The sequence below is a fragment of the Haliotis asinina genome, chromosome 6 (assembly GCF_037392515.1).
Source record: "Haliotis asinina isolate JCU_RB_2024 chromosome 6, JCU_Hal_asi_v2, whole genome shotgun sequence".
In the NCBI taxonomy this organism is placed as follows: Eukaryota; Metazoa; Mollusca; class Gastropoda; order Lepetellida; family Haliotidae; genus Haliotis; species Haliotis asinina.
In genome coordinates this window covers 6,874,449-6,899,240 of record NC_090285.1, presented here as the reverse complement: position 1 = coordinate 6,899,240, position 24,792 = coordinate 6,874,449, and the positions used below count along the sequence as shown (strand labels likewise).

Below are 24,792 nucleotides of genomic sequence, written 5' to 3'. Positions count from 1 at the left end.
GAAGGTACAGCTGTGTTGTAACAGGGAGGTAGAAGGTTCAGCTGTGTTGTGACAGGGAGGTAGAAGGTACAGCTGTGTTGTGACAGGGAGGTAGAAGGTACAGCTGTGTTGTGACAGGGAGGTTAAATACACTGATTGTTTATCGGATGATGAAGACACTCTATTGTCTCAGCCATACTGCTACTACAACAACAACAAACACCACTGGCACTAAAACCAGGGTAATGAAAGAAGACATGTATATCATTACAATAGACACACATATGCAGTGTTAATAGATGTCTTTATTGATATATTTATTACAAAACAATAGAAAATATCAACAAATAAACAAAGTATGTGTAAATCATCTCTGAACACCATGAGATTTTTGCAATTGGTATGTAAAAATCACATCAAAATACCAAATTATGAAAAGATTATATGTCTCAATAGTTTCACAACCATTTCATATAACCAGTCTGCCAATATTCTTTATTGGGGAATCATTCTGAAAGTAAATATTTGCATGACTATCTGCAACAAAATTTAGAAAAAGGAATGTTTCATGTCACCTTTCAACAGTACTGATTTACTGCCATAGGTTGTGGCTGACAACATCAAAATAACTTTTAAGTCAACATCCAGATGCCTCTCATCATCCTAAAATGGTTTCCATAGGAGATATGGCTTGGGTGAGATGGTACCTCCTGGAAGATATATTCCCACAATTCAAACTTTTGTCACAGTGCTTTGCACATGATTGTGATATTGTTTACATTGACGTCGCAATCAAATGACGTCACTCACCCCTTTGCCACTGAAACAGATTATCTGTTCTTTTTACACTCAAAACCCTGCTTATTATTGTTTACAAACTGATAATTTGGGCGAATGAATCTGGATGATGAATGGAAAATCACTCATATATTTTGCCATCAAATACATATATATCAACACTTACGTACAAAATCTTAAACAATCCTCATCAGGGTCTTGGAGTTTGAAACCATCATTGACTCATATTAATATATTTGATATTACAAGACATTTTGAACTCTCTATAGACAAGATTCTAAACTTTCCAAATAACTAATTTCTGTATGGAAAACTTTAACAGATTGTTTTGCAAATGAAAAATATATTTGTTCACTGCATTACATTCTACTTTGCTAGATACACCTACATAACAAGCCACACATAACACAGAGAGAACGGTAAGAACATTTCTGTATATCTGTATCGTAAACTAACTTTTCTCATCGTGTTTAAACTTTTAACAACCACATCTTGTAATATGATGTCCACAGTCATTAAAATAAATTATTCATAATCGAGAATAGCAGAATGTCTGAGGTGATATTTTACCATACTCTGCAACAATTAGAAACATCACAGCATTTAAAAACCTTGTCGGTACATCAACTTGGTTCTTTGTATTACCAACAAGGACCGGACAAAGAAATGTTTCAGATCTGTTATAGAATGTTGTACTGACATCCCTAAAATGGAATTGTGTGGAATATTACTATAAACATTGTGTTTATGGTATTTGGCAATGTCACAGACATCAAATGATGATCTGAGGACCATTTTCTGGCAGTTGTATCAGGTGGACATTAACAAACTTATACTCACCTGTAAAAACGAAGGGAGCATCGGTTCTTGAGCCAGTCAGATGACATGGCCTCATTTCCCTACTGTTGTTTGGGGCAGTGCGGTAGCCTTGTGGTTAAACTGTTTGCTTGACACACCATAGATCCATTGCCATATTACGAAAGGCAGTGTAAAACTAAACCCATTCATTCACCCTAGAGTTAGTTTTAAAAAATACATGTTTACACCCCTTTCTAACTAATTTGGGTGTTGATCCTTCAGACTCAGAAGCAACCAGATGCTTAAAATATCTACATCTGCATAACTCACAATGTATTCTGACCTCTTTTCGTTTTTGAAAAAAGTGAATTCATGGCTGGCACATATTGGAAATAAAAGGTCTCATCACTGATTGGCTGACTGGAAAGATCACTTGACATGACCTCCTATGAAGGTTTCCTCAGGTCTTTACAAAGGGGAATGACATCCGAGTAACAAATCAGATTGTAACGAGTTTGTTTTTGTTTTTTCCAGTTCTCCTCATCACAACATAAACATGTAATTCAATATAAATCAATATAAACAAAAGCCAGTCTAATCTGCAAGCAATTTCAACATAATAAAAATGTTTTGGCAAGCTGAGATTTTTAGGTTTCTACAAGGAAAGTGTCACGACCACACACACAGTGTTAACAGTGATATTCACACAGTTACACCAAAACAACAGTCAAGGCTGTATGTTACCCCTGTGTGTGAAAGCTACTGTTACATGTGTACTGACACTACTTGTAGCTAAAACACTATAATATCCAATGCCCATATATGATTAATGATCATACAATGTAGGAGGAATTAACAAAATGGAAGTTGACAGCATATGAAAGCAACTTGCTGTTACAAAACAGAAGTCTTACACAGTTGCTGTCTTAGCCAATGCAGTAATCTGTCATTCAACTTCTGGCAACTAAAAGACCAACAGCAAAGTGTGGTGACATCCATCAGAATCACATATCCACAGCAACAGTGCATTTTGATTGGATGAGAATATATTTTGATTAGATTAGAACTGATTAACAAGATTGATTTCTTATTTTGATTTTTCTAATTTTATGATTGATCAAATTCATCTTCTCAAATATCGCTTTGATAGAAGAATAAAAACAAGTATTACTGCCTCCTCTTTTGGAAAGTTATATATAACAGGAGTATTGTCACAATATGCAAATATTGATGTGTCCAAGTAGGTACAGAGTATACTTGCACATACAACACCTACGTCCTACGTTCCGACTTTGTTACCAACATTATACAGACATGTGACAATGGATAACACAACACATAATCCCATATCATCACATATCAGTGTATCATCATATATCAAACTATCTTCATATATTATCATATACCATCAGTATATCAACATATCTTCATATATCATCAGTATATCAATATATCTTCATATATCATCAGCATATTGATATATCTTCTTGTGTCATCATACACCATCAGTATATCAATATATTTTCATATATCATCACATACCATCAGTATACTATCATATATCATCAGTAAATCATCATATATCCAATCTTCGAAATACCTGCCTGCCAAATCGGCCAGACAGGATTGCCAGATTCTCAAATGTATCTGTCCAGGAGTTGGCATAAAATTTTATCTTGTATATCAGTCATGTTTTGTGGGCAGGTAAGTTCTGGTCAGGGCTGACCAGTTTTACATGTAACCAGCCCTGTGGTCTGGCTGAAATCTTTGGGAGTTCTATACCCTGATATATCATTAGTATATCATCATATATCATCAGTATATAAACACAGGTAAATGAAATAATAGAAGGTAATATAAACAATACAAAAATAACTTGCTATGTCCCACCTATAAAAGCAATATATCCTGTTAAGTAGGGATACATCAATGATTATTATGATCCATAAATGTACTTGTGACAATGATGTCAACACCAGGGACATCCCAGGTAGAGTTCATACCTTAACTGTTGACAATGTGTTGACAAACTCTTGGTTGTGACACTTGATGGTTAACAATTTGGTGTTATGGCACATAAAAAATATCATAAGAATTTTTTAAAAATATTGTTACTTGTTTAGTTACCAATTAAGAAATGTTAGTGCACACTTATTTTATAAATGCTCAGAGCAAATAATTTCACAAAATGATTTATGTTTCATTCACCGACTGCTTTCTGCTTGTTTGTTCGAAAATTACCAACCTTTCATAATTCAGACATGGAATGTTTACAAAGCTTAAATTTTCAAACTGAATTTTTTATCAGATACACTGCTTACAGAACTTTTTAATTTGTTCAACAATATATCTGAAAAACATAACAAACATCACTGACCAACAAAACGAGACGTTGAATTTAAGTACACAAGAGTTATGTCCCCTGATAGTTGAGATTTCATGCAAGAACATTTGCTTGAAAGGTCAACATAAAACCTTCAGCTTCACACATTTGAACACATAATTTAAGTAGTCTGACCACCCTTGTGAGATGATGGAGACCTGTACTAGACAGGTGGTTACTACAACAGGCCATCTTCCATAGTGCAGTCTGTGCGCATCTTCCCATCACTGCACACACAAACATACCTGGCATCATCAGTCTCCATGGTGACACAGGTAGTACCCCGAGGACAAGGACTATTCTTGCAAGGGTTTGTGGGACGCGAACATCCTGGTTCTGAAGATAAAGAAATATTTTCATAAAGAACGTGATCCTGCCAAACACTGGAAACATTCTTAGCCAGGTTAGCTATGGTCCCTATACAGGTTTTCCTGACTACTGTTCCAGGTGTAGTATGCCAGTCTTTAAGCCAGTGATCTATATATTAAGAAATAACCTTATAGGACACATCATCAATCCAGTCACCAAGTCAGGTGATCATGTAGACAGCTCCCACAACGTCCTGTTGCTGAGGAACCACTTTAACCCATAACGCACATTGGGCAGTATGCTTGTTTGTCATCATCAGAGCTGACTGACCAAGGATATGGCTGCTTTAATGTCATCACATACTACACTATATAGGCATGCAGAGTGACATGTACACATGCACGTTGCATTCTATGATGGATACCCCATATCTGTCAACTTGGGAAACCCCACTGCCACCCCACTGCCCAAAGTCATACACCAATACCCACAAGGACACAGACAGATATACGCATGCACACACATTTCACATAATATTTATGTAACAGTACATTCTTATATGGGGGGTGCAGTGGGCAAGCAGTGGGTGGTTAAAGTGCCAGGCTTGTGATCCAGCAAGATTGAGGTGTTGGGATCAAGCCCACTTGGAGTCAACTTGGTGTGCAGATTCTTTCAAAGTTGTCACAGCCACTAGTATGCAGTACACAACCCTGTGCACTTGAAAGAACCTACGAATCTGTTGATACATGTCCAGATGGTGGCCACATGAATACATGCAAACACCTAGTTGCAATGTGCAGTAAACCTGGACAAAGAACAGTGACTGTGTGTCCCAGTCCACCCAGCTGTGAACTGGGTACCTCGTTAGGATGAGAGAGCCACAATACACTCGATGTGCCTTGTGGCAGCAAGAGTTGTATATTCCACAGGGAGCTCAAATTGATAATACAATGTGACACTGAGGTTTACATCCAATGATCCAGGGAAGCAAAATACTGGCACCTTGAGCAAGCAATAGTTGCTTGGATATGTGAGCTTTATAAATATCCTATAGCAATAATAACATGCTGTTACTGGCTCACCTGTACATCCTGCTTCGGAGACAGTATACTTGACAACCTTTGACATCGGACCAAACCCCTTCCTGTTTCGTGCCTGCACCTTGATGTAATATTGTGTGTCAGGGGTCAGGTCCTTGATCACAATGGACAGACGATCCCCTCCAACCCCCTCCATCACCCAGTCTTGTGTCTCAGCATCCTCTGTCGCTGTGTAGTACACCAGGTACCCTGGAGCAACAGTTGCTATGGTAACTCAACATGGTAACAAAGGAGCATCACGTAAAAACCCCTAAAAAACTGCAGATGCACAGTTTCCATGGATACAGATTAGACAATGGTGTATCATGTTGGACTTCCCTATCTTGTCAGTTTGCTCTGTTAAGTTCTTTGGTCACGTGGACAAGGTGTCCGATCCTGATCAGAAAGTCTGTAGTTCAAATCCCATCACTGGGCACGGAATTTTTTAAGTCATAAAACACTTAAAGATTAAAGAGCCACATACAACATCAATCACCATCACTACCTGTGGTACAGTTGCCCTACCTGTAATTAAACCATTAGTCTTGGCTGGTGGCTGCCAAGTGACAATCACAGTGCCATGGTTGCTCCCTGAGACTGCTGTCACAGTAACGTCTTCCGGTGGACCTCCAGGTGCTACAACAGATGGTCAGTTGTGTAAATTTTCCTGCGACATATCACCCTCGAGGCATGTAATGGTACCAGCTGATGCTCCATGTTTATATTGGGGGATAGCATAGTGGCTAAAGCATTCGCTCACCACGCTGAAAATGCAGGTTTGATTCCCCAAATAGGTACAGTGTGTGAAACCTATTTCTGGTATTACCCGCCATGATGTTGCTGGAATATTGCTAAAAAGCAGCATAAAACTATATATACATCTTGTAGGCTGTCCTTATGAATGTGTGAATATACTGCTCAAAAAAAGTATGGGTATTTAAAAATATGTTTCACAGGTAATTTGACATGTGCAATTTCATTTGTGATATATATATATATAACATGCTGTATATATTCACACATTCATAAGGACAGCCTACAAGATGTATGTGTAAATCAAACTCACTCTGACAGAACAATTATCTCTAAAATTACATTTGAATTGCTCTTTAATTTTTGTCAGTCGGATGAAAAAGGCAGAGAGTATATTTGAAATGTTCAGGAAACAATAAAAATTTATCATATTTTGGGGGAAATTGAATTTATAATCACACGATTATATAACTTTAGAATGTGTTGAATGTGTTTTCGTTTGTGACTGATATGCAGTTTTAAAAGGAGGAATTCTAATTCTCATCTAATTTTAATTGTTTTTGAGATTTGCAAGGAGCATTCAGCAAAATGTAGATTTCCTAGTTCATACTTAAAATTAATCAGACAGGATGTCGACACACTGAAGGATGGACATTTGAATGTCCTCGCTCACAGATGATGCCAAATATATATATATATATATATATACCATAAATAATAGAAATATATGCTGTAACTACCTGTTTCTTTAGTCTTGACTGCAAGCGTCATGCTCCATGGGCTGTGCTCACCATACCGTACCGACATGACAGACATCTCATATTCCGTATTGGCCTCAAGCTCACCAATCACAACGAATGGGTCATGAACAGATAGGTTCTTAAAGCTTGAGTCCAGCGATGGCTTTACACTCTTGTACCGGACGATGTATTCAATGTTTTCTTTGTGGTGTCCCTTCTTTTGAGTGTCTTTCCAGGTGAGAAGTGCTGATTCAGCAGTAATCTTGCGGGCCTTGAGACCCACTGGAGGTAACTTGTTGTACGTGGCTCTTGTCTCTGGTGAGCAGACTACATCCCCTATAAAGGACATTTGGACAAAACAGTGTGAAGATATGGGTTCAAATTTGTCCCCAGCAAACCACCAAATTTGACACCTGCTTCCCACACTTCATAAAACAACCTTGTATGGAGTTCATATGCACACATGATGCAGGGCCTCAAATGAAAATAGAAGACTATTTTTGAATATTCAAGATATTTTCAAAATACTTGATCGACGGTATGTTTGACCTTCCATCCACTGTACTAAAGAAATTGTGTCTAGCAGTAAACAAAGAATTTTTGTAAATCTCTAAAATCATGCGGTGTATATATACTTGTTGCACTGAGGAAATATATATATGCTGCAGACAATGAGAAGCATCAAGCAATAGACTACAGGAGAGATTACCTGTGCCAGATGTTCTGATCATGGATGAGCGAGACAGAGGTCCATATCCCTCCTCATTCCGCGCTTGTATCTTGAAGAAGTACTTGGTGCAGGGAGTGAGGTCGGTGATGATGGAGGTCAGGGTGTCACCCAGCACGCCCTCCAACACCCAGTCCCTGTCCGGCTTTGTATCATCCGTGGAGTAGTAGATCAGGTAGCCTGCAATGGAGGTGTGTTCAGTGAGATAACCACAAGCATCTCTCTGAAAATACCAGAAACATTTCTCTGACAACATCAAAAGCTTTCTCTCTGAGAACACAATCATATCCCTCACAACACCACAACCATCTCTGACAACACCACAACCATCTCTCTCACAACACTATATCCATGTCTCTGGCAACACAACCATTTCTCTCCCAACACTGCATCCCTCTCTCTCACAACACCGCATCCATCTCTCTGACAACACCACAACCATCTCTTTGGCAACAGAGACAACACTACCTTACACAGCTCTGAAAACACAAAAAAAAAAACATCACAGGAGTTGTTTCCCTTCTTAGCACCAGGATCTCCTGCTCAAGATTTTGAATGAAGGGTTTGTTATACCAGTGCTTGTTGCTTTCATAACAGCTGTACACTTCCCTGGTAATTCTGACATGCACAGTCTTGAACCACCCTTTGTTACCATAGTTACCTGTGATGATGCCATTAGGAATGGCAGGAGGTTGCCAGCTGATCAGAGCAGTGTCACCTTTGTCATCTGCAACTGTCACAGTGATGTCTGATGGTGCTGTGCCTGGAGCTGGGAACCAAACAACAACTTGATTAATCCTAACTCTGCTTGGATATAACACTTATCCCAACATCAGTTACAACATCACCACTGGGGTAGCCAATGTGGTAAAGTGTTTACTCGTTACACCAAGACTGGGTTCAATACATCCCACAGGTACAATGTGTGAGGCCCATTTCTGGTATCCTCCACTATGATATTGCTGAAATATTGCTAAAGGCAGCGTAACAGTAAACTCACTCACTCACTCACTGACAATGAGCATGAAATGTTATTACTGGAGCTTCTAGGGGAAAATTAAGCCATACACATACAAATCAAGGACTGTTAAACATTACCTGCTGCCGAGGTGGTGAAGGCGACAACATTAGAGAATGGTCCATAACCCTTCCTGTTCCGAGCCTGCACCTTGAAGTAATACGTCTGCCTTGGCTTCACATTGTTCAGGCGGGTGGACAGATCTTCGCCTAGCGCCTGCATCACCATCCAATCTCTGTCATCCAATGTTTTGTTAGTGGTGTAGAGAACTGTGTAGCCTGAGGTGATTAGATCACACGTGTGTAAACATTTTGGGTCTTATATTACATGAGCATGTATTTTCTGAGTGATAATTTTACCACACATGATCATCACAATATCTTGCATGTTTCAACAGATCCCATATGTCAACATCCAGTTCTTCAGAAAAGAAGAGATCTGCCATGCAATCAGAGGTTTTACATACAAGGGATAAATGTATGCAAACAGTGTTTCATGAATTTGTGACACAATGGTAACATGGATTAAAGAACTCAGTTACTCCATCTGTAAACTCTCTCTGATCATCTCACACTGAGCATATATAATTTATGGATTACGTTACCATGGCTACATACAAGGAAGCTCTAACAAAGGCCTGAATATATTTCTACAGCATTATTGTCATGCCATTCAAACTAAGATTACTGTCTTAGACAGATGACCGTACCTGTGATGACCCCATTGGCCTGGGTTGGGGGCTGCCAGTAAATGGCAATGGAGTCCTGTGTGTCGCTGAGAACAGTGAGGTCTGTGGGTTGTGTGGCAGGTGCTGTAAATATTGAATTTTTCATCCAAAGCAAAATCTCCCAAGAGCTATCTCCACAATCATGACAATGCTTCTTGACAAGTCAGATTCAGGACATCACAATCAAATGACATCACTAAACCACTACAGAGTCAGCAGAATTGTCTATACTCTTGACACAAGGTTTACTGTTTACAAACTCAAAAGGTTGTATGAAGGACTTTGGATGATCAAATAAATGCTATATCTCTTTAAGTAAAAATATCAACAATTTCTATAAAGTTTACCCAATTGTTTTTGAATCAAGTATAGCAAGCTTAAGTTATATAGTATAACCAGTATATACTTCTGTCAGAGAAGGCTTCACTCTCTTTGGCATTTAACAAAAATGACTTTTAACAATTACTGATAACAACTGACTAACAAACACAGTATTTTGTAAATGTGGCTAAATGAGTTCCACCATACCTGATTCATGGGTCAAAATCAGAGATGACATGCTCCATGAAGAGTTTTCCCTTCCATCTGTAACATGGACCGACACCTCATATTCTGTGAATGGCTTGAGTTTGTGTATCTGTACGCTGGTGTCAGAAGTGTCCACATACTGGTACTGTTCGTGCTTGTGACGGTATCGTACCAGGTACAAGTAGTTGTCAGGAAGCTCTACCCCTGCCTTTTGGTTCCCGTCGGTCCACGCCACTATGATGGAGGATTCAGACTGGGCGCTGCCGTGTATCCCGACTGGTGGCGTTAGTGCACTGTTCCGGCGCCACTCTAAAATGAACAGCCTCACAGTAATATATTGTAACATAGTGCTCGAAAATAGTATATGATGGGCAAGTCAATAATACTATTTTTTTTAAATTAATATTTCAGTGCTGAAATATTTACAATATAGATCCTCAGACTTAGTATTGAAGGACCCAATGTTGAGAATGTTTTACTTAAGTATAAGCATTAAAAAACAAGCTTTAAAAAACAGAGCTGTAGTGCATCCATATGTATGCTCCAAGTCCTCCAACTGTTTCACCTGACAAAGAATCAGGGAGAAGTTGGTATTCATTCTCAACTCCCTGGGGAGTATACAGCCACAAAACTTCGTATGCAGGGCTGGTCACATTGTTCATGGTGAACAGGCAAATTTGGAACAAAGAGACTTGGCAAAGTAGACACCAGGGTTATGCTGCATCAACTGCAATGTTTCTAACACATTAAACCACAAACACAGTCACAATAAACAGAAGAATGTAACAAATTGTCTTTTTGTCCTGGACACACTTGGTATATAATTTAGCTGAAATGTTTATAACAAATTGTAGTTATTACAAAGTAAAATTTATACAAACCTGTAGAGGTTATGAATTCTTTGAAGAATGTCCTCCTTGGGGTACATATATAGCAATAAAATGTCAATTTTAAAATGCCTACAACAGTTGTAACAATATTGAATAAATATTTTACAAAACAAAAAACTCGTTTTTGTTTTGTGAGACCACCCCTACAGGGCCCCTAACAGCCAAGAGCAGGTAACTCTCACCATCTACCTTGTACCTCACTTTTCATGCTGAACTCATCAGACAGAATGTGGGTAGGTGGGTGACCGTACCCCAAGGAGGACATTCCTGGCCCTTTAGATTTAGAATAGGTCTGAACCCTCCATCCTTTATGGAGACTAGGAAATAAGTGGAATATAATCCCTCTTGTTCCTGTCCCCTTGGAACCACCTCGTTCGCCGCCTAGACAAGTAATGACAGGACCTTGGCGCAGAGCACTTTGGACTTCTCTGGAACAGCCGGCTCTGGAGTGCAGCGGATCCCGGAAAAGAGAGGTGGGTCTCGCTTCCACAGTAAGTGACCGTCCCTGAGTGTGGATAGGACCTGGGGATTGGATGTAACCTTTTCCCATTCCAGCAGGAAGAGAGAAAGGCAGCCACCCACAGGGATGTGCAGTAACAGGCAATGAACCCCCGACGTCGGCAGTACTCCAACTGCTTGATTCGGGGTCAACAAGGGCACCGGAGGACAAACTACTGGGAAGCCCAGCAGCCTTGCCCTTACGCGCCTGTAATGGTTGCATCCACTTGGCAGTGTCCTTGGCCGGAGCCTGAGGATATGCCAAGGCAAGGGTCGAGGGACGTGTACGAGACGAGTGGGGCTGCTCAAGCAAGGCTTTAAAATCCTTGAATGTGGAGACAGCCTCCGCGGCCTCTCGAATCACCATTGCCGCTCCCGGAAACAGGGTAGAAACCATCCGGTACGGTAACACTATGAGAGCCTGCTGTGTGGCAGGCGAATACCGGGCCACCGACAGCCAAAGCCTACAGAGGGCCATGACAGCAGACATCATCTGAGATGCAAATGAGACTGCACCTCCGTAAGCTGCTGTGCCAGGGTCAAGGGGGCACACTCCCCCTCGTCCCCCTCACTGTCCACCAGCTGGCGCTGTAACACCAAAGTGTACGTGGCATGAATGGTGACTTTGAGACACTGTGCAGCATTGCGATACTGCTCCTCAAAAGATCGATACGCAGACTTGAGGGCAGTAACATTTGAAGTGAATGGTGGTAAACGACGCCCCTGCTTGGCAGAGAACTGCCGGACAAACCCCCCAGGGTGACCGACACATAAATGCAGTGGTCCACCACAGGGGGGTTGTATAAGCCGAGATCTCCAATCAAGTATCTACGATCAAGTTCCGGCAAATCGAACCGTGATCGAGACCCCGACAGGAGAGGATTCATGACATCGGCCAAATTAGAAGGAATTATGAGGAGCCGGGTATCCGCCACCTTCACCAGAGCGAACACCTCGCCCGGAAGCCGAAACTCTGCGGGGTCAGGCGTCAAATATTCACACAACTATTGCCTGCTTCAGGCATATAGGCAATCTGTCATCATATAGCTGTATGACTGAGGCTTTAAATAACAAACAACAAACAAAATAATACAAAACATGGAGAAAATCAGGAAAACAAGAAACAAGATGGACTATACAACAGATAGTGTTAGTTCTTCACAAAACTCACTTTTGAGTGTCTTGACTGCATCATAAAGAGGCTGACCCACTCCAATCTTGTTGAAGCCAACAAGTTTCACCACATACTCTGTGTTTGGCTCTGTGGAGGACAAAGATGGATGACATCTGACTGACTACAGATCTAACAGGAGGGATGACTGACGTTCCTGAAGCCTCAGTAGACTCAACATGCATTTCTACACTATGATGATTATGTTAAAGTGAGTGTAAGTTCTGGCATTCATGTTTGTCAATGTGATCAGAATTCTGAATATACAAAATACAGCCAAGACTAATACTGCAGTTGGACAAGAATACAGAACATCAAGTGTAATCACATCACATGAATCATAATGAACATAGTTTTCCTTTTGTTGGGTGATCTCGAGGTACAATTATTTATTCTGAGAAATTGCTGATTTCTGCTAGGTATGTCCTGCTAAATATAGGGCCATTTTTTGCAAATCATTGCCCATTTTCGGCAAATCACTGGCTAAAACAAATTCCAGTCCTCTTCATAGTGAAATGTCCAAATATCAGGCTCCTCAAGCCCATGAGAACTCTGTGGATGAATGAGGTTAGTAACACAGCAGACGCTCACCTAGTTGATGAATGGTATATGACAGATGATGCTTGTCCACCACTGTGCTGTGGGTGTCAGGGATACCCTTCCCGTAGCTGAGGATATAACCGTCCACAAGGTCACTTGGTGGAGGCGGAGCCCAGTCAACAACTACACTGTTGCTACTTGGCCTCAGACGTAAATGAGTAGGGCGGGACGGAGCACTGTAGACCCTGTCTGAAAAAGGCACGAAACAGTTCATAGCTTAAATTGTCTGAAGTAACATTTTCAGACAGTGTTCATATCAACCTTCATATTGTTTCATTGCTATATTATTCTAATATAAAAGATACTCTTTAATACTTGAGTTTATGACAAGGACCTCTTGACAGTCTTCAATGCTCATACAAATATTAGTCTTGGAATCACCCAGGTGAAGCATGTGCATTACAGATATTGCAAATGGTGTTTTAACTTCTCATCTACATAGCAACTATCTCTAGCTGCATGTTTACTGAACTAAAGGCAAGTGGGCCTATCTAAGCACATTCAGTCTTGGAGGTGAGTCATCCATCAGATTACAGTCACCGTCACAAGCTGGGTGGTCTCTGTTTAAATCAGAAGCGACTAAAAATTTGTCATAGAGGTCAAATCACAATAACGTGATGTTACATACTATGTGTCCTGATGGTGTCTGAGGGAGGACTGGCCTGGCTGATGCCAATCTCGTTCTTGGCTCGGACCTGGAACATGTACGATGTTCCTGGCTGCAGGTTCTGTACAGTGTACATGTTCACTGTGATTTCCTTGGATGCTGTCACCCAATCCTAAACAATCAAAAATGAGGCTAAAACATTAACGAAAGCTACAACCATGAAACATATTACGAAAATCAAGAACATACATAAATGAACCAGCATGATATTTTATGAGAAGTATGAAGTGATGCTTGTGAACAAAATCTGTAAGATTCAACTCTCTCGTCTTCAGTGAATACACAGGCATCTGTAATTCATCTTTGAATTCTATTCAACTGGTTCTGGCCTACCATACAAATGGTGAACAAATCATCAAAATTGAACTCACATAGACCAAAACAGCACAAAAATCACCAAAATAAGAAATAAACTTCCAAAACTGCAACAGTATCCTCTAAAACCAAACAAACGCTCTGTATATAACGGAAAACTAATCGTTTGAAGTGAAAACAAAACTCATGTATCAGTTACAACAGAGCCTGAGAACAGACACCGAGCGTACAAAACAGCAGTCATAGCATCCAAAATCAGCAGTCACTGCATTTCGGAACAGTATAAATATGGTGGTGGTGAGGGGAGACAAACAAGCTTTGGACAATAATGTTTGTTGTCACCATGAGTCTAATCTTGAAAATTTGATATCTGGATGTAGTGCATCAAACCCCTATTGTATCAAGCTTCAAACCTATGTTCATACTTCTCAGTGTCAGGCTTGCAATTCGGCAAAATTTGGTCCATCATCCAATAGGGTTTTGTTTCCAGCTACATGGTGGTGGTCTATAACTACCAAACAATCCAGTGATCAACATCATGAGCATCAACCAATACAATTAGGACATGACATTGTGTCAACATAGTCAGCAAGTCTGGCACCACCTGATCCCATAAGTCCTGTCTTACAACATGCATAAGTTGAGGGCCAGTTTTATGCCTGATCTTGCAAGGTAACTATACACACTCACATGTTTCTGCCCACTGATGCTAAAGTACTCAATGATGTAGCCAAGCAGTTTGTCTTGCTGTGCACGGAGTCCTGGCATCCATGTCAGCTTCACGCTGGTGTCAGTAACGTCCGACTCCACCACCTGGGGCTGAGACGGCGCCTCAGGCAGCCTCAAGCTGAACACTGACTCTGTGGAATTGTTAACTGCTGTCTCTAAAAATAGAAGCATGGGCACAGTTTTATCTTGACTTACAAAAGTGGGGGACCTGTGGACCCGCATCGATAAATGTTACTGGTCCCTGCCATAATATGCGGGGCCTGTGAAGTACTGAAATTTTGTAGTGTATGTTGAGGTAACATAGTCAGGGATGAATCAGTGGTCACATGGACAGTGTTCTTTACTGATAGGTGCAATTACAGACACAGACATGTTCTCCTAATGTATGTAGGGAATTTTGTGTTTCTCTTTGGATGCAGTATTTTAGAGTTTCTGTGTCCATTCTCCACATTTGTGTGCCCTGGAATGTGTACAAAATGGAAACATAGGACAGTGAACTGTTCTTTAAGTCTTTTTCTAGCAGAATACACTCTTGTATTAGTGATCTCAATAAAGCATATCTCCCAGCTTTAAGTGTCTTTTATCCAAAGAATCTGATCAAGCTTCATAGGTGGCACCAAAAATCAGGCGATGGATATTGCTGTTTACATGGTGATGTTTTAATTCATATGAAACAAATATATGATTCAGCAGATGGTCAAGTTCTAATTTAGGCCAAACTGAACAGCTTTTACACCACAAGTCATGTTCAGCAATGTGACATTCATGTAATCTGGAACATATATGACAGTTGAATGGGCAAATTTGTATTGACTCTCTCACAAAAAAGAGAAATGTTTGTTTCAAAATAAAACCAGCATCTGAATGTTACTGTTATTGAGTTGTATAAAACAAAGAGTGTCCCAACACACTTTCCTGTTTCAGCTGAGCATTAACAGGTATCCAGTCAAAAATCTAAGCAATCAGACATTTTCATAGGTAAAAGTTTAAGAATAAGCTAAATGCAAGTGTTTTCCATTTACATGTCATTTTGAGTGAAAATTCAATCACCTCTTCATACTTGCATAACTATACGTCCTTGATTATGTAGAGTATTTTATCCCCTGTCTAGAATAACATATATACCATTCTCTATAAGACTGCCATTTTGAGCCAGAACTATTTTTTGTCATCTTCGCTGTATTGCCTATAGATGACTTTAGGTCAAGTTCATTAAAGTAAAGGTAGAACAGGTCAGAACATTAACCCTACTACCTGATCACTGGTCCGTACAATACTATTTTAACATGTTGGCAGAATGGGACTGTATTCAGAATGGTAAGCCACCGAATTAGCACCATGCAATACTTAGCTATCCAATAAAATTACTCATAAGTGCTAAGTTATTGCACTACGTGAATGATGCAGACCCCTAAAACACACTTTTGGTAGATAATGGGTAAAAGTACTAGAACTGCATAGGATTACAGTTACACCAGTACACAGCTATATGCTTTCAAACAACACACATTCTCAAGAAAACAGACAGTTATATCACATTACATATGACAAAATAGAGCCCCGAACAATGATCAAGGTTATGTGTAAGTTAAACTCATGGTAATAAAACACCACGGCGAAGTTGTCATGTACTTTATTCCTCTCGCTTGAGTGACCACCACCACAACCATGCAGGCCAACACATGGCTCCTCACTACTCACTGACGCCCCTTGCGCATGTGCATGCCTCTCACACAATCCTACTCTCATTTCCTCTCCAGCACTCGAACCACCCAAAAAATACACATACATCAACAGCTAATTTACTAATGAAGTCTTAAACTCTGAATTGCCACCTACCTGAAATGGGCAAACCATTAGATTTAGTGCCTAACTTGTTTTTTAACAAGCATTTCTTCATCACTGTTTTCACATTCGGACATTCAGATCTGTCCCCTTTCTTCAAGGTCAAAGACCTGGTCTTGATCAGTGTCAAAGGGTCACACTTGGACCAATGACCTTTCTTGTATCTACAGTCAACTGTAAGTAATAAAACTATGACATCAGCTGATAGTAGTTAAAATGGAACAATGATTCAATGACAATTTTTCTAAAATGTAAATTATTTTCATGATCACAATATGATATGTACAATATTTGGGCTTGAATTAATTGTTTTACAAAGACATGCAGAACAAAAATCAAACTATCGAACGTTAATGGAGGCCATGCTCCCTTGTTGTTTGAAATTAAAGTTAACATCAACAGAACTGACCTGTCATAAAAAGATAATGTCATAACAAAGTTTCTTTATAATAAACATGTGTACCCCTCTGCATGGTGGGCAGATAGTTTGGATCTAATTTCTGTTAACTATGTGAAAAGGAGAAAAGAAAAACACCAACCTTTCTTTTTAGAGCTTGTTTTACATTGACGAAACTTCCTTTTCTCTGTTGGGCAAGTTTCTGGCTGTCCATCTCGGAGTTTGAACAACTTCACTCGGGTGTTGTCAGCTCTATTACAGGACCCCCAGCCCGCAAACCGGTACTTGCATGCTACACACAAACATATCCCTAGAGTTGCACATGGAAACCTCACAACATCAAACACACACAATATCTGGAAAGTCAGCTAAATAACATCACTCTGAAAGAACGAAGGAGCTGAAATCCATTTCTCCATTATTTCAACTTCTCTAAAATGTCATCATATTAAACTACCTCTTGTCATACTAACTGTAGTTATGCCACAGGTTAAAAATATCAAATAATGGACAATGATCCCTATCACTGAGGTTAATCACAATCTGTTCAATCCGAGAAATAAAAAATGTCAGAGCACTTTGAATTTGACTCACTCATAGTGTTGCAGGACACTGTTATGTTCTTGGTATGGGGACAGTTATCTCCCCCTTTCTTGAGAGCCAGTGTTTTGACCTGGGTGTTTGTGGCAAGGCTACAGACCCCAACATGGCCCTTCTTATAATACTTGCACTTGGCGTGCTTCTCAACTGTCAACAACAGAAGCAAATGGCAATTATATCATAACAAATTTCAAAAACATGTAGCACAAAACAAAAAATCCATCAATTACACATGAATATTTAAGTGAATTTCTGATGAAACATTTCTTCAGTGTCATCTCTTAACGTAACAAGAAGACTTTATTGTTATAGGATATTATTGGATATTTATATAGTGCATATATCCATGCAACTAGTGCTTGCTAAAGGTGCTGGTATTTGTTTCCGTCAATCATTAGACGTAAATCTCAACATCACATCGTATTATCAATCTCAACTCCCTGGGAAGTGTACAACTCTTGCTACCATAAGGCGTACTGAGTGTATTGTGGCTCTCTCACCCTAACAAGGTACCCAATTAACAGCTAGGTGGACTGGGACACACAGTCACAGTACTTTTGTCCAAGTTTACTGTATGTTGCTGTACCTGCAACTAAGTGTACGCACGTATTCAAATGGCCACCATCTGGCGCTTTAGCCAGCTCGCCCACTGCACTCCACAAACATATTTTAGACTAATACTGCAGAGCCACTGTTTTTAATAATGCAGAGCCACTGCCATTGAAACTTTTTATCAATGATGATTGTATACATGTATGAAATGAATTAATAATATTTGCTGGTATTTATGCTTTAACTAGCCTTTGCATTTTGCAGAGTCAGTTTACTTGAACTGATTAATCCAGATCTTCCTGTTTTTTGACATTAGACAGCATATATCACTTATAGTAGGAGCCAACACATACCTGGGTGGTTGGTAGTCAAGTGGTTTGAAGCATTCATTTGTCATGTCGGAGACCTGTGTTTGATTTCTCACATGGGCACAATGTGCAAAGGGTATTTCTAGTGTCCTATTCCATGCTTTTGTTGGGACATTGGTGCTATACTGACTCACTTCCCTGAACATACCAAACTCCTTTGTGTTGAGGGCAATACATATGGGATGGGGACCTCTTGTGGTGTCTCTACTTTGAAGAAACTAGTTTCTCCAACATTGTTACCTGATCGTTCTATAGTGGGGTTGTAATGGGTAACACAGATACCCTGGATGGATGTTTAATGTTTATGATCATGTGACTGATAGATTTAAAGGGGCACTGATGTGGAGCGAATAATGCTTCTCGCCAATGGTCTAATTACGAAAACAGACCGCAAATTGGTCAGCGCCCACTCCTTCGACCGTGACGGACAAAGGAACTGGGCTCCTGTCCATATTAGCAGAATTTCTTCACCTAAACAGTCAGGAGGCTGGATGCCCATCACAAGCCATTTGTTTAAAATATCCATGGTATTCCTTGTCTGATCGTAACCAAATATCCCAGCAGTGTAGTTCTTTTCGGATGCTTGGATGGTATACTTACTGATCCAATTTGATCCTATTTCTGTGTTTTTAACCTCGACATTTAATCATGTTACATGCAAATATGATGTCTACAGGCACGTAGCAACCCATTTGTTTCAGTACGGAAGACTGCAAAGCTTTATATTTAGGTAGTTTTGAGTGTTGGTTCAGCTGTGATAGCAAATAGCATACGTAACTTTTGGTAGCTATAGTCGCTACAATGGTTTATTATTTATGATAATAAAACACACAGTTGATTTATTTGAATTCGTAAACAAAAAAAACCCGATGACTTTGCCTTTGGTAGAGAAATCTGAAAATTGTCTTACGTAAAAAAAAACTTATTTCACCTATTTACCCAAGTACACAGCAAATGCCTGTATGTATTCCTTATGTAACGAAATTCCGTTGGTATCCTCAAAACAGTTTCGGCCCATAAGTGTTTTCAGGCTGCATGCGACACAGAGATTACATCTTCCTTGCTGTAACTCGCGTTTGATGGTGTAAACCTACACGTGTTATTTGTCATCATTCTCTTGATGGTCAATTCATGAATTTATAACAGGTATAATTAGTAGCAACACCACTTCGGTTACTCAACAAAGGTTCCTATTTGGCATTTCTCCTGTCTGGAGTAAATACTCAACATTATAAATTAAGGTCTGTAATGGCAAATGTATTGTATGTTATGTAATATGTGCATGTAAGTGATGCAAGAGGGTTTATCAGCTGAGTTACAAAAACAAACATCGATCAAAGGATTAACCGATAACACACTGATTGTTTAATTACTTTTATCTTCTAGCGGATTTGTCAAAAGGCTTGTGTGTAGATGACTACACCCTGTCGTAAAGTGTGAGTGCAAAAACAACATCCTCCCTTCAAAGAATTAACCACCCTTGCGTTGATTGACTGATTGCTCAATATTGGTTAACTAAATTACTTAGAATAGTGGACATCATACAATTAGCTGCCAGGTGTGCTATCTTGGGAGACCAATGAGAGGTTTATCTAGTTTTCACCAACGAAAGATGTGAAACGATGTGTTACTTTTTCACAAATGAGACAGTTGTAAGACACGCGACACAGAGCAGGATTATTTACCAGCTGCAGATGAATGGAATACGATTTCTTTTACGTGGATATTGAGGGATACATTCCTGAACAAGGTAGTAGCCTGACATTGTTGCTATAAAATTAGTCTGTTTTACATTCATTATTTGCAATTTGTTTTAATTTATTTGTTGGAGCATTCAGCAGAATCTGTATGACAGAAAACACACACTTAGATCGCGTAAGTGTGTGAAATAGGATCCACATTGGCAATCTATACAAGGTATAAATGTTGCTGTTATGTTAGAAATTTACTATGAGTATAAGCAAATCGTGTGCTCTATTATTAATTTTCAGAATCATACAAATATGACAATAAACTAAGTAGGGTTATGAGACAAAATATAGAGACGTACATTGGCTTCGTTATTTTTCCGTCCTAATAGTTTTTTACCATTTCTACCATTGACAGATGATTAACCTTCAAAGTGTTTCATTTGTTTTCCTAATACATTTGTAATGAAGTACAAATGACTTCACCTCAGTTGATCTGTCTATAATTAAACTAACAATTGCGCTTACGGACTGCGCAGCAGAGGTCACGAACCAGTCACGAATTCTGGGATATCATCCAGGTACTAACGGGAGAAAAACAATAACAAAAGTTTACACAAGTCCACGGAAATTGCTCCGCATCAGTGCCCCTTTAACAATGCATTGTGTTATTCTTTCATGATTAAAAGGTTGTATTGGCTTTGAAGATTTAGAGATAATTTGCAGTTACCTATTATAAATATAATACATGGTTAAGAAATTGAAAACTCTATATTTTAGTTGAAGAATATACTGTCATTTCTTACAACTTTTAAGACAGGAATTAACATAACAGGTATTCAGGTTGGGTAAGGTAATAGGGGGTGGGGTACCCCAGTAAAAAATTTGGACCCAGCCCATGCCTTTTGTATACATAGTGTAGTTAATGAGAGCATTACCCTGAATACTTACCTGTGAGTGGCAAGTCTTTGTTCTTCTTTTTCCCAACCACATGGTCAGTGTTACCTAGCAACAGTACCAGCACTACTATAAGGCTACCAGCCCGCATCATGGATGCTTGGTTTGGCAATGTTTCTGAAACAATCACATGAAGTACATGAAACAAGCAAACTAGACATGTTAATCCATTATCATCAAAATCCAAACTAACATAAGTCAAAACCGGTCAGTGGTTGTTGCTATGAAACCATTTTCATACCCAATCTGCCCACTGCAGATCCTTTAGGTGATTTACTGTATTTAGGCTGGAGCACATCTTTTTCCTGTTTATTCTGTGTTTTTAACACTTTGCATTAGGCATACATACTTATTTCTATTACCTGTTACATACTGGTACTATATGCTAAACATGCTAAATGGCTGAAACATTGACCATGTGTCATGACAAGTGTCAATAAGTTTCAGCCACTCTCTCTTGTTTGTTATAAGCCTGTCTCATTACCTAAAAGTTTATGTTTATGGTGCCAGTGCCATTCTCCCTTGTTTAAGTTGACATATTCTCATTATATTTCCTTTATTAAGAGAGCATTCATGGGAATTACTTGTTCCTGTTTTCATTGTGTTGTAACACGGGTCTATGATATGTAATCTTTACCACCATGTTACAAGTTTGACTACCTTCATAGGCTTCAAAAAATATACTTTGTTTGTAGTCATTTGTTCCTTCCCATGAACACCCATTTTGTGCTTGCACCATGATTAACTTATAGGAGGGGGTTCTTGACCAGAAAAGAATACTTATACTGAATGATCATAAAGGAATACTTGACAGGTAAGAAAATCCAAGGCTGAGGATACGAAGCTGAACTCTAAAAACACCTAACCCTAACGACCCAAGAGGTATGGGAGGTAAGTGAAGTTACAGCAACAAGTAGGATTTCAGTGAACCAGCATTGTGTATCTACGGCCAATAAACTACAATCACGCCGAGGTGTTCAAAACATTAACAAATGTTTCCACGTGGGGCCAACAAAACATTGTTTTTCTAAAAGCATCTTTACTTTGCTGTGGACTATCAAATTCAAAACAATGGTGTTTATTTGAACTTCATGAGACGTTGATCCTTATTTTGTTACACTGTGGTTCCTTTTGTACAGAACAGGAATGTTTTTGATTGGGCAACTTCAGTAAAACCGTAAAATTCATTCCACTTCTAGTTTGGGAACCCCAGTTACTGTTCAGCCTGTTGCCCGTCTTCGCCTTTGTCCAATTTAATACAAACACTGAAAATGTCACTTTAATCTTTACTATAAGATAATTTGTGAATCATTCAAATGCAAACGTTCCCCTTCCATTTTTTTTACAAATATTAGATTAGATCACTGCTCGAATAACGCACCTGTTTATCTGGCCATTGCAGGAGTTTGTTTACACTTCCGACTTCCGTAAACAAGGGAACTAACTTTGCTCTCCACACATCAATACATACCGCTAAAAAGAACAATGAATTCACCGTCAGGAGAAACGTTATGAAGAGTAATACATCCGTGCTATGAAACGCGGTTAAAACCATTAACTTCAGATGAAATAAACAAATGTGCCCTCATTCTAGTCAGCAGCATCGAATTTCAATGTGACTGTTTTCAGGGAATAATTATGCAGTACTGAATGATAATCGAGATATCCAGTTTTCAGTATTACATGTATTTCATGACGTCAGACTAAACGTGCCGTCATGTTTCAAAACCTAAAAACGTCATTAATGTGGTCACAAATCATTTGGAAAGCAAGCATTTATAACTGTACAAGTCTCTGTAACCCAGTTCCTTAGCGGAATTACAACCGTTTGTTGTGGCCTTAAATGCACAGTGGTCCCTCTGATGAATATTAATGCTTTCTGTGCAGTTAAGACCATTGTGCGTTTAAGGGCACCACAACCGTTCAGTTAAGCCTTACTTCTATCACGGTAAAATGTTCGGATCGTGTTTTGGGGCAGTCATTATTACAGTTATCATAGATAGAGTGTCAGATTAACTTGATCACGGAAAAGATAGGCGGATTGACATATGTAGTGCGTTAACATATATACCCGATTCACGTTAGAAATACAATTACACTCAGCTCTATATCTTAAAAGATCGTGAATACAGACGGCAATGCAAATACATTCAAGCTGTTTTAATTCACTCACTCATTCACTTACCCATCCACTGGGGACGAGTTATGACCTAGGAACCCCATTTTAAACTGGTATTCTGTATTAAGGACACATAAAGAGCATAAAATATTCACTCGTCTTCTCTTGTGTTTTGCAGAGGCTTAAGTACTGGTAAGTATTCTTGAAAGGGATGGACCTTTTGATACCATAAATGTTGGTCTGGGATTCACGTTGATAACCTATTTCGGAAATACGTTTTTTCCCTTAAAGTTATGTATTTGAAACACTCACTTTAATATCCTAATAATAATGCCAACCTTCGAGTGACATTTAAGCTTGATACACAAGAAAATACTGATGTCAAATACCTTCCGGAGCATATTTACTTACTTTACTTCTTCATCATCTTCACCAAAACGCCAGTGTTTAGATATGCTGTGCTGGAGTTCTTTCATATCATCTTAAGGCATATACTTCAGAATGTTAGGCAGGTGTCTAAAAGAAATTGATCGTGTATTGATCGTATTGTAGTTGTAGAGTACTAGATATGTCTGCAAGCATTTTCTGCGTGCTCATTAATATCTGAAAAGCGTCTGACTTTTCCAGGAATGTATATATGACATTTACCCTCTTCCCGATAAAGGTGTCATGAAAGTCCATTGCTGTGAAATGTCTATTTCGAAGACATCATGTGGGTTAACCCGAGGCTATGTTTGAACCATGTTCAGATTTTTGTCATTAATAAGCTTGTTGCAAGACACAGTCGCGCCTTGCGATCATGTAGACCAAACCATTGAGACTAACAGTAGATTATCCATTACCTAATATTGAATATTTCATGTTGCATTTGCCGATTATATATTGGTGTTTCAGATGGGCATTGCAACATCTTGTTATTGATCAAGATTTACAAGCAATAGATGAATATTACCCTAGTCTCAGTCATGGAATAACACGGACAATGTAAAAACAATTACTTACAGAATTATTAGAAATTTGTCTTGCCTCATTACAATATTACAAAAGTACTTTTGACATTTGTAAATTTGTTCCAGCTTATGTGAAACCAATGTTTCGTGTTGGCTAGCATTACACTAAGGTAAATGCTACATGTAACATGAACAGTTATATTTTTAAACTGTCTTGGGTTGCCTGGTGAGGGGCCCGAATAACGAAAAAATATACTACTGATTGGTGATTTCGTCCCCTTCTTGTGACACCTTTCTAGGTGCGTATCTTTATATTTCCCTAGTTCATGCTAGTATAATAGTATTTATCTACATGCCCACCAACTCTGGCAGAGTGATTCCTCCTCATGAAACCTTTAAACAGGTATAGTAACTATATATAACTATAAGGAGGGAACTACATCTATTCACAATCTGCTGTTTGTCACATAACACAGGTTTATAATCATATTTCCTGCCAATCCCTGGAATGACCTGACCTTCAAGTTGTGCAAGTCATGTGAGGTAAAGATGTACAGCTGTATTACTTCAGATAATGCCACACAAGCCTTCCCTGAGACCTCCCTCT

At 39.2% G+C, this 24,792-nt stretch overlaps 1 protein-coding gene across 1 annotated transcript; it reads right to left on the bottom strand.

The window, feature by feature from the left end:
* Window positions 1-264: 264 nt before the first annotated feature.
* On the bottom strand, window positions 265-22,564 carry LOC137286993 (neogenin-like). The gene is made up of 18 exons (XM_067819068.1): window positions 22,498-22,564; window positions 21,111-21,233; window positions 17,546-17,698; window positions 17,094-17,243; window positions 16,549-16,728; window positions 14,671-14,864; window positions 13,627-13,777; window positions 12,990-13,187; window positions 12,399-12,488; window positions 9,840-10,148; window positions 9,294-9,395; window positions 8,665-8,862; window positions 8,228-8,335; window positions 7,549-7,746; window positions 6,840-7,175; window positions 5,872-5,982; window positions 5,350-5,556; window positions 265-4,294 (listed from the first exon to the last, which is right to left on the bottom strand). Exons 2-18 carry the CDS (start codon window positions 21,208-21,210, stop codon window positions 4,137-4,139), a joined length of 2,943 nt encoding a protein of 980 aa, XP_067675169.1. The 5' UTR covers window positions 21,211-21,233; window positions 22,498-22,564; the 3' UTR covers window positions 265-4,136.
* Between the last annotated feature and the right edge of the window lie 2,228 nt (window positions 22,565-24,792).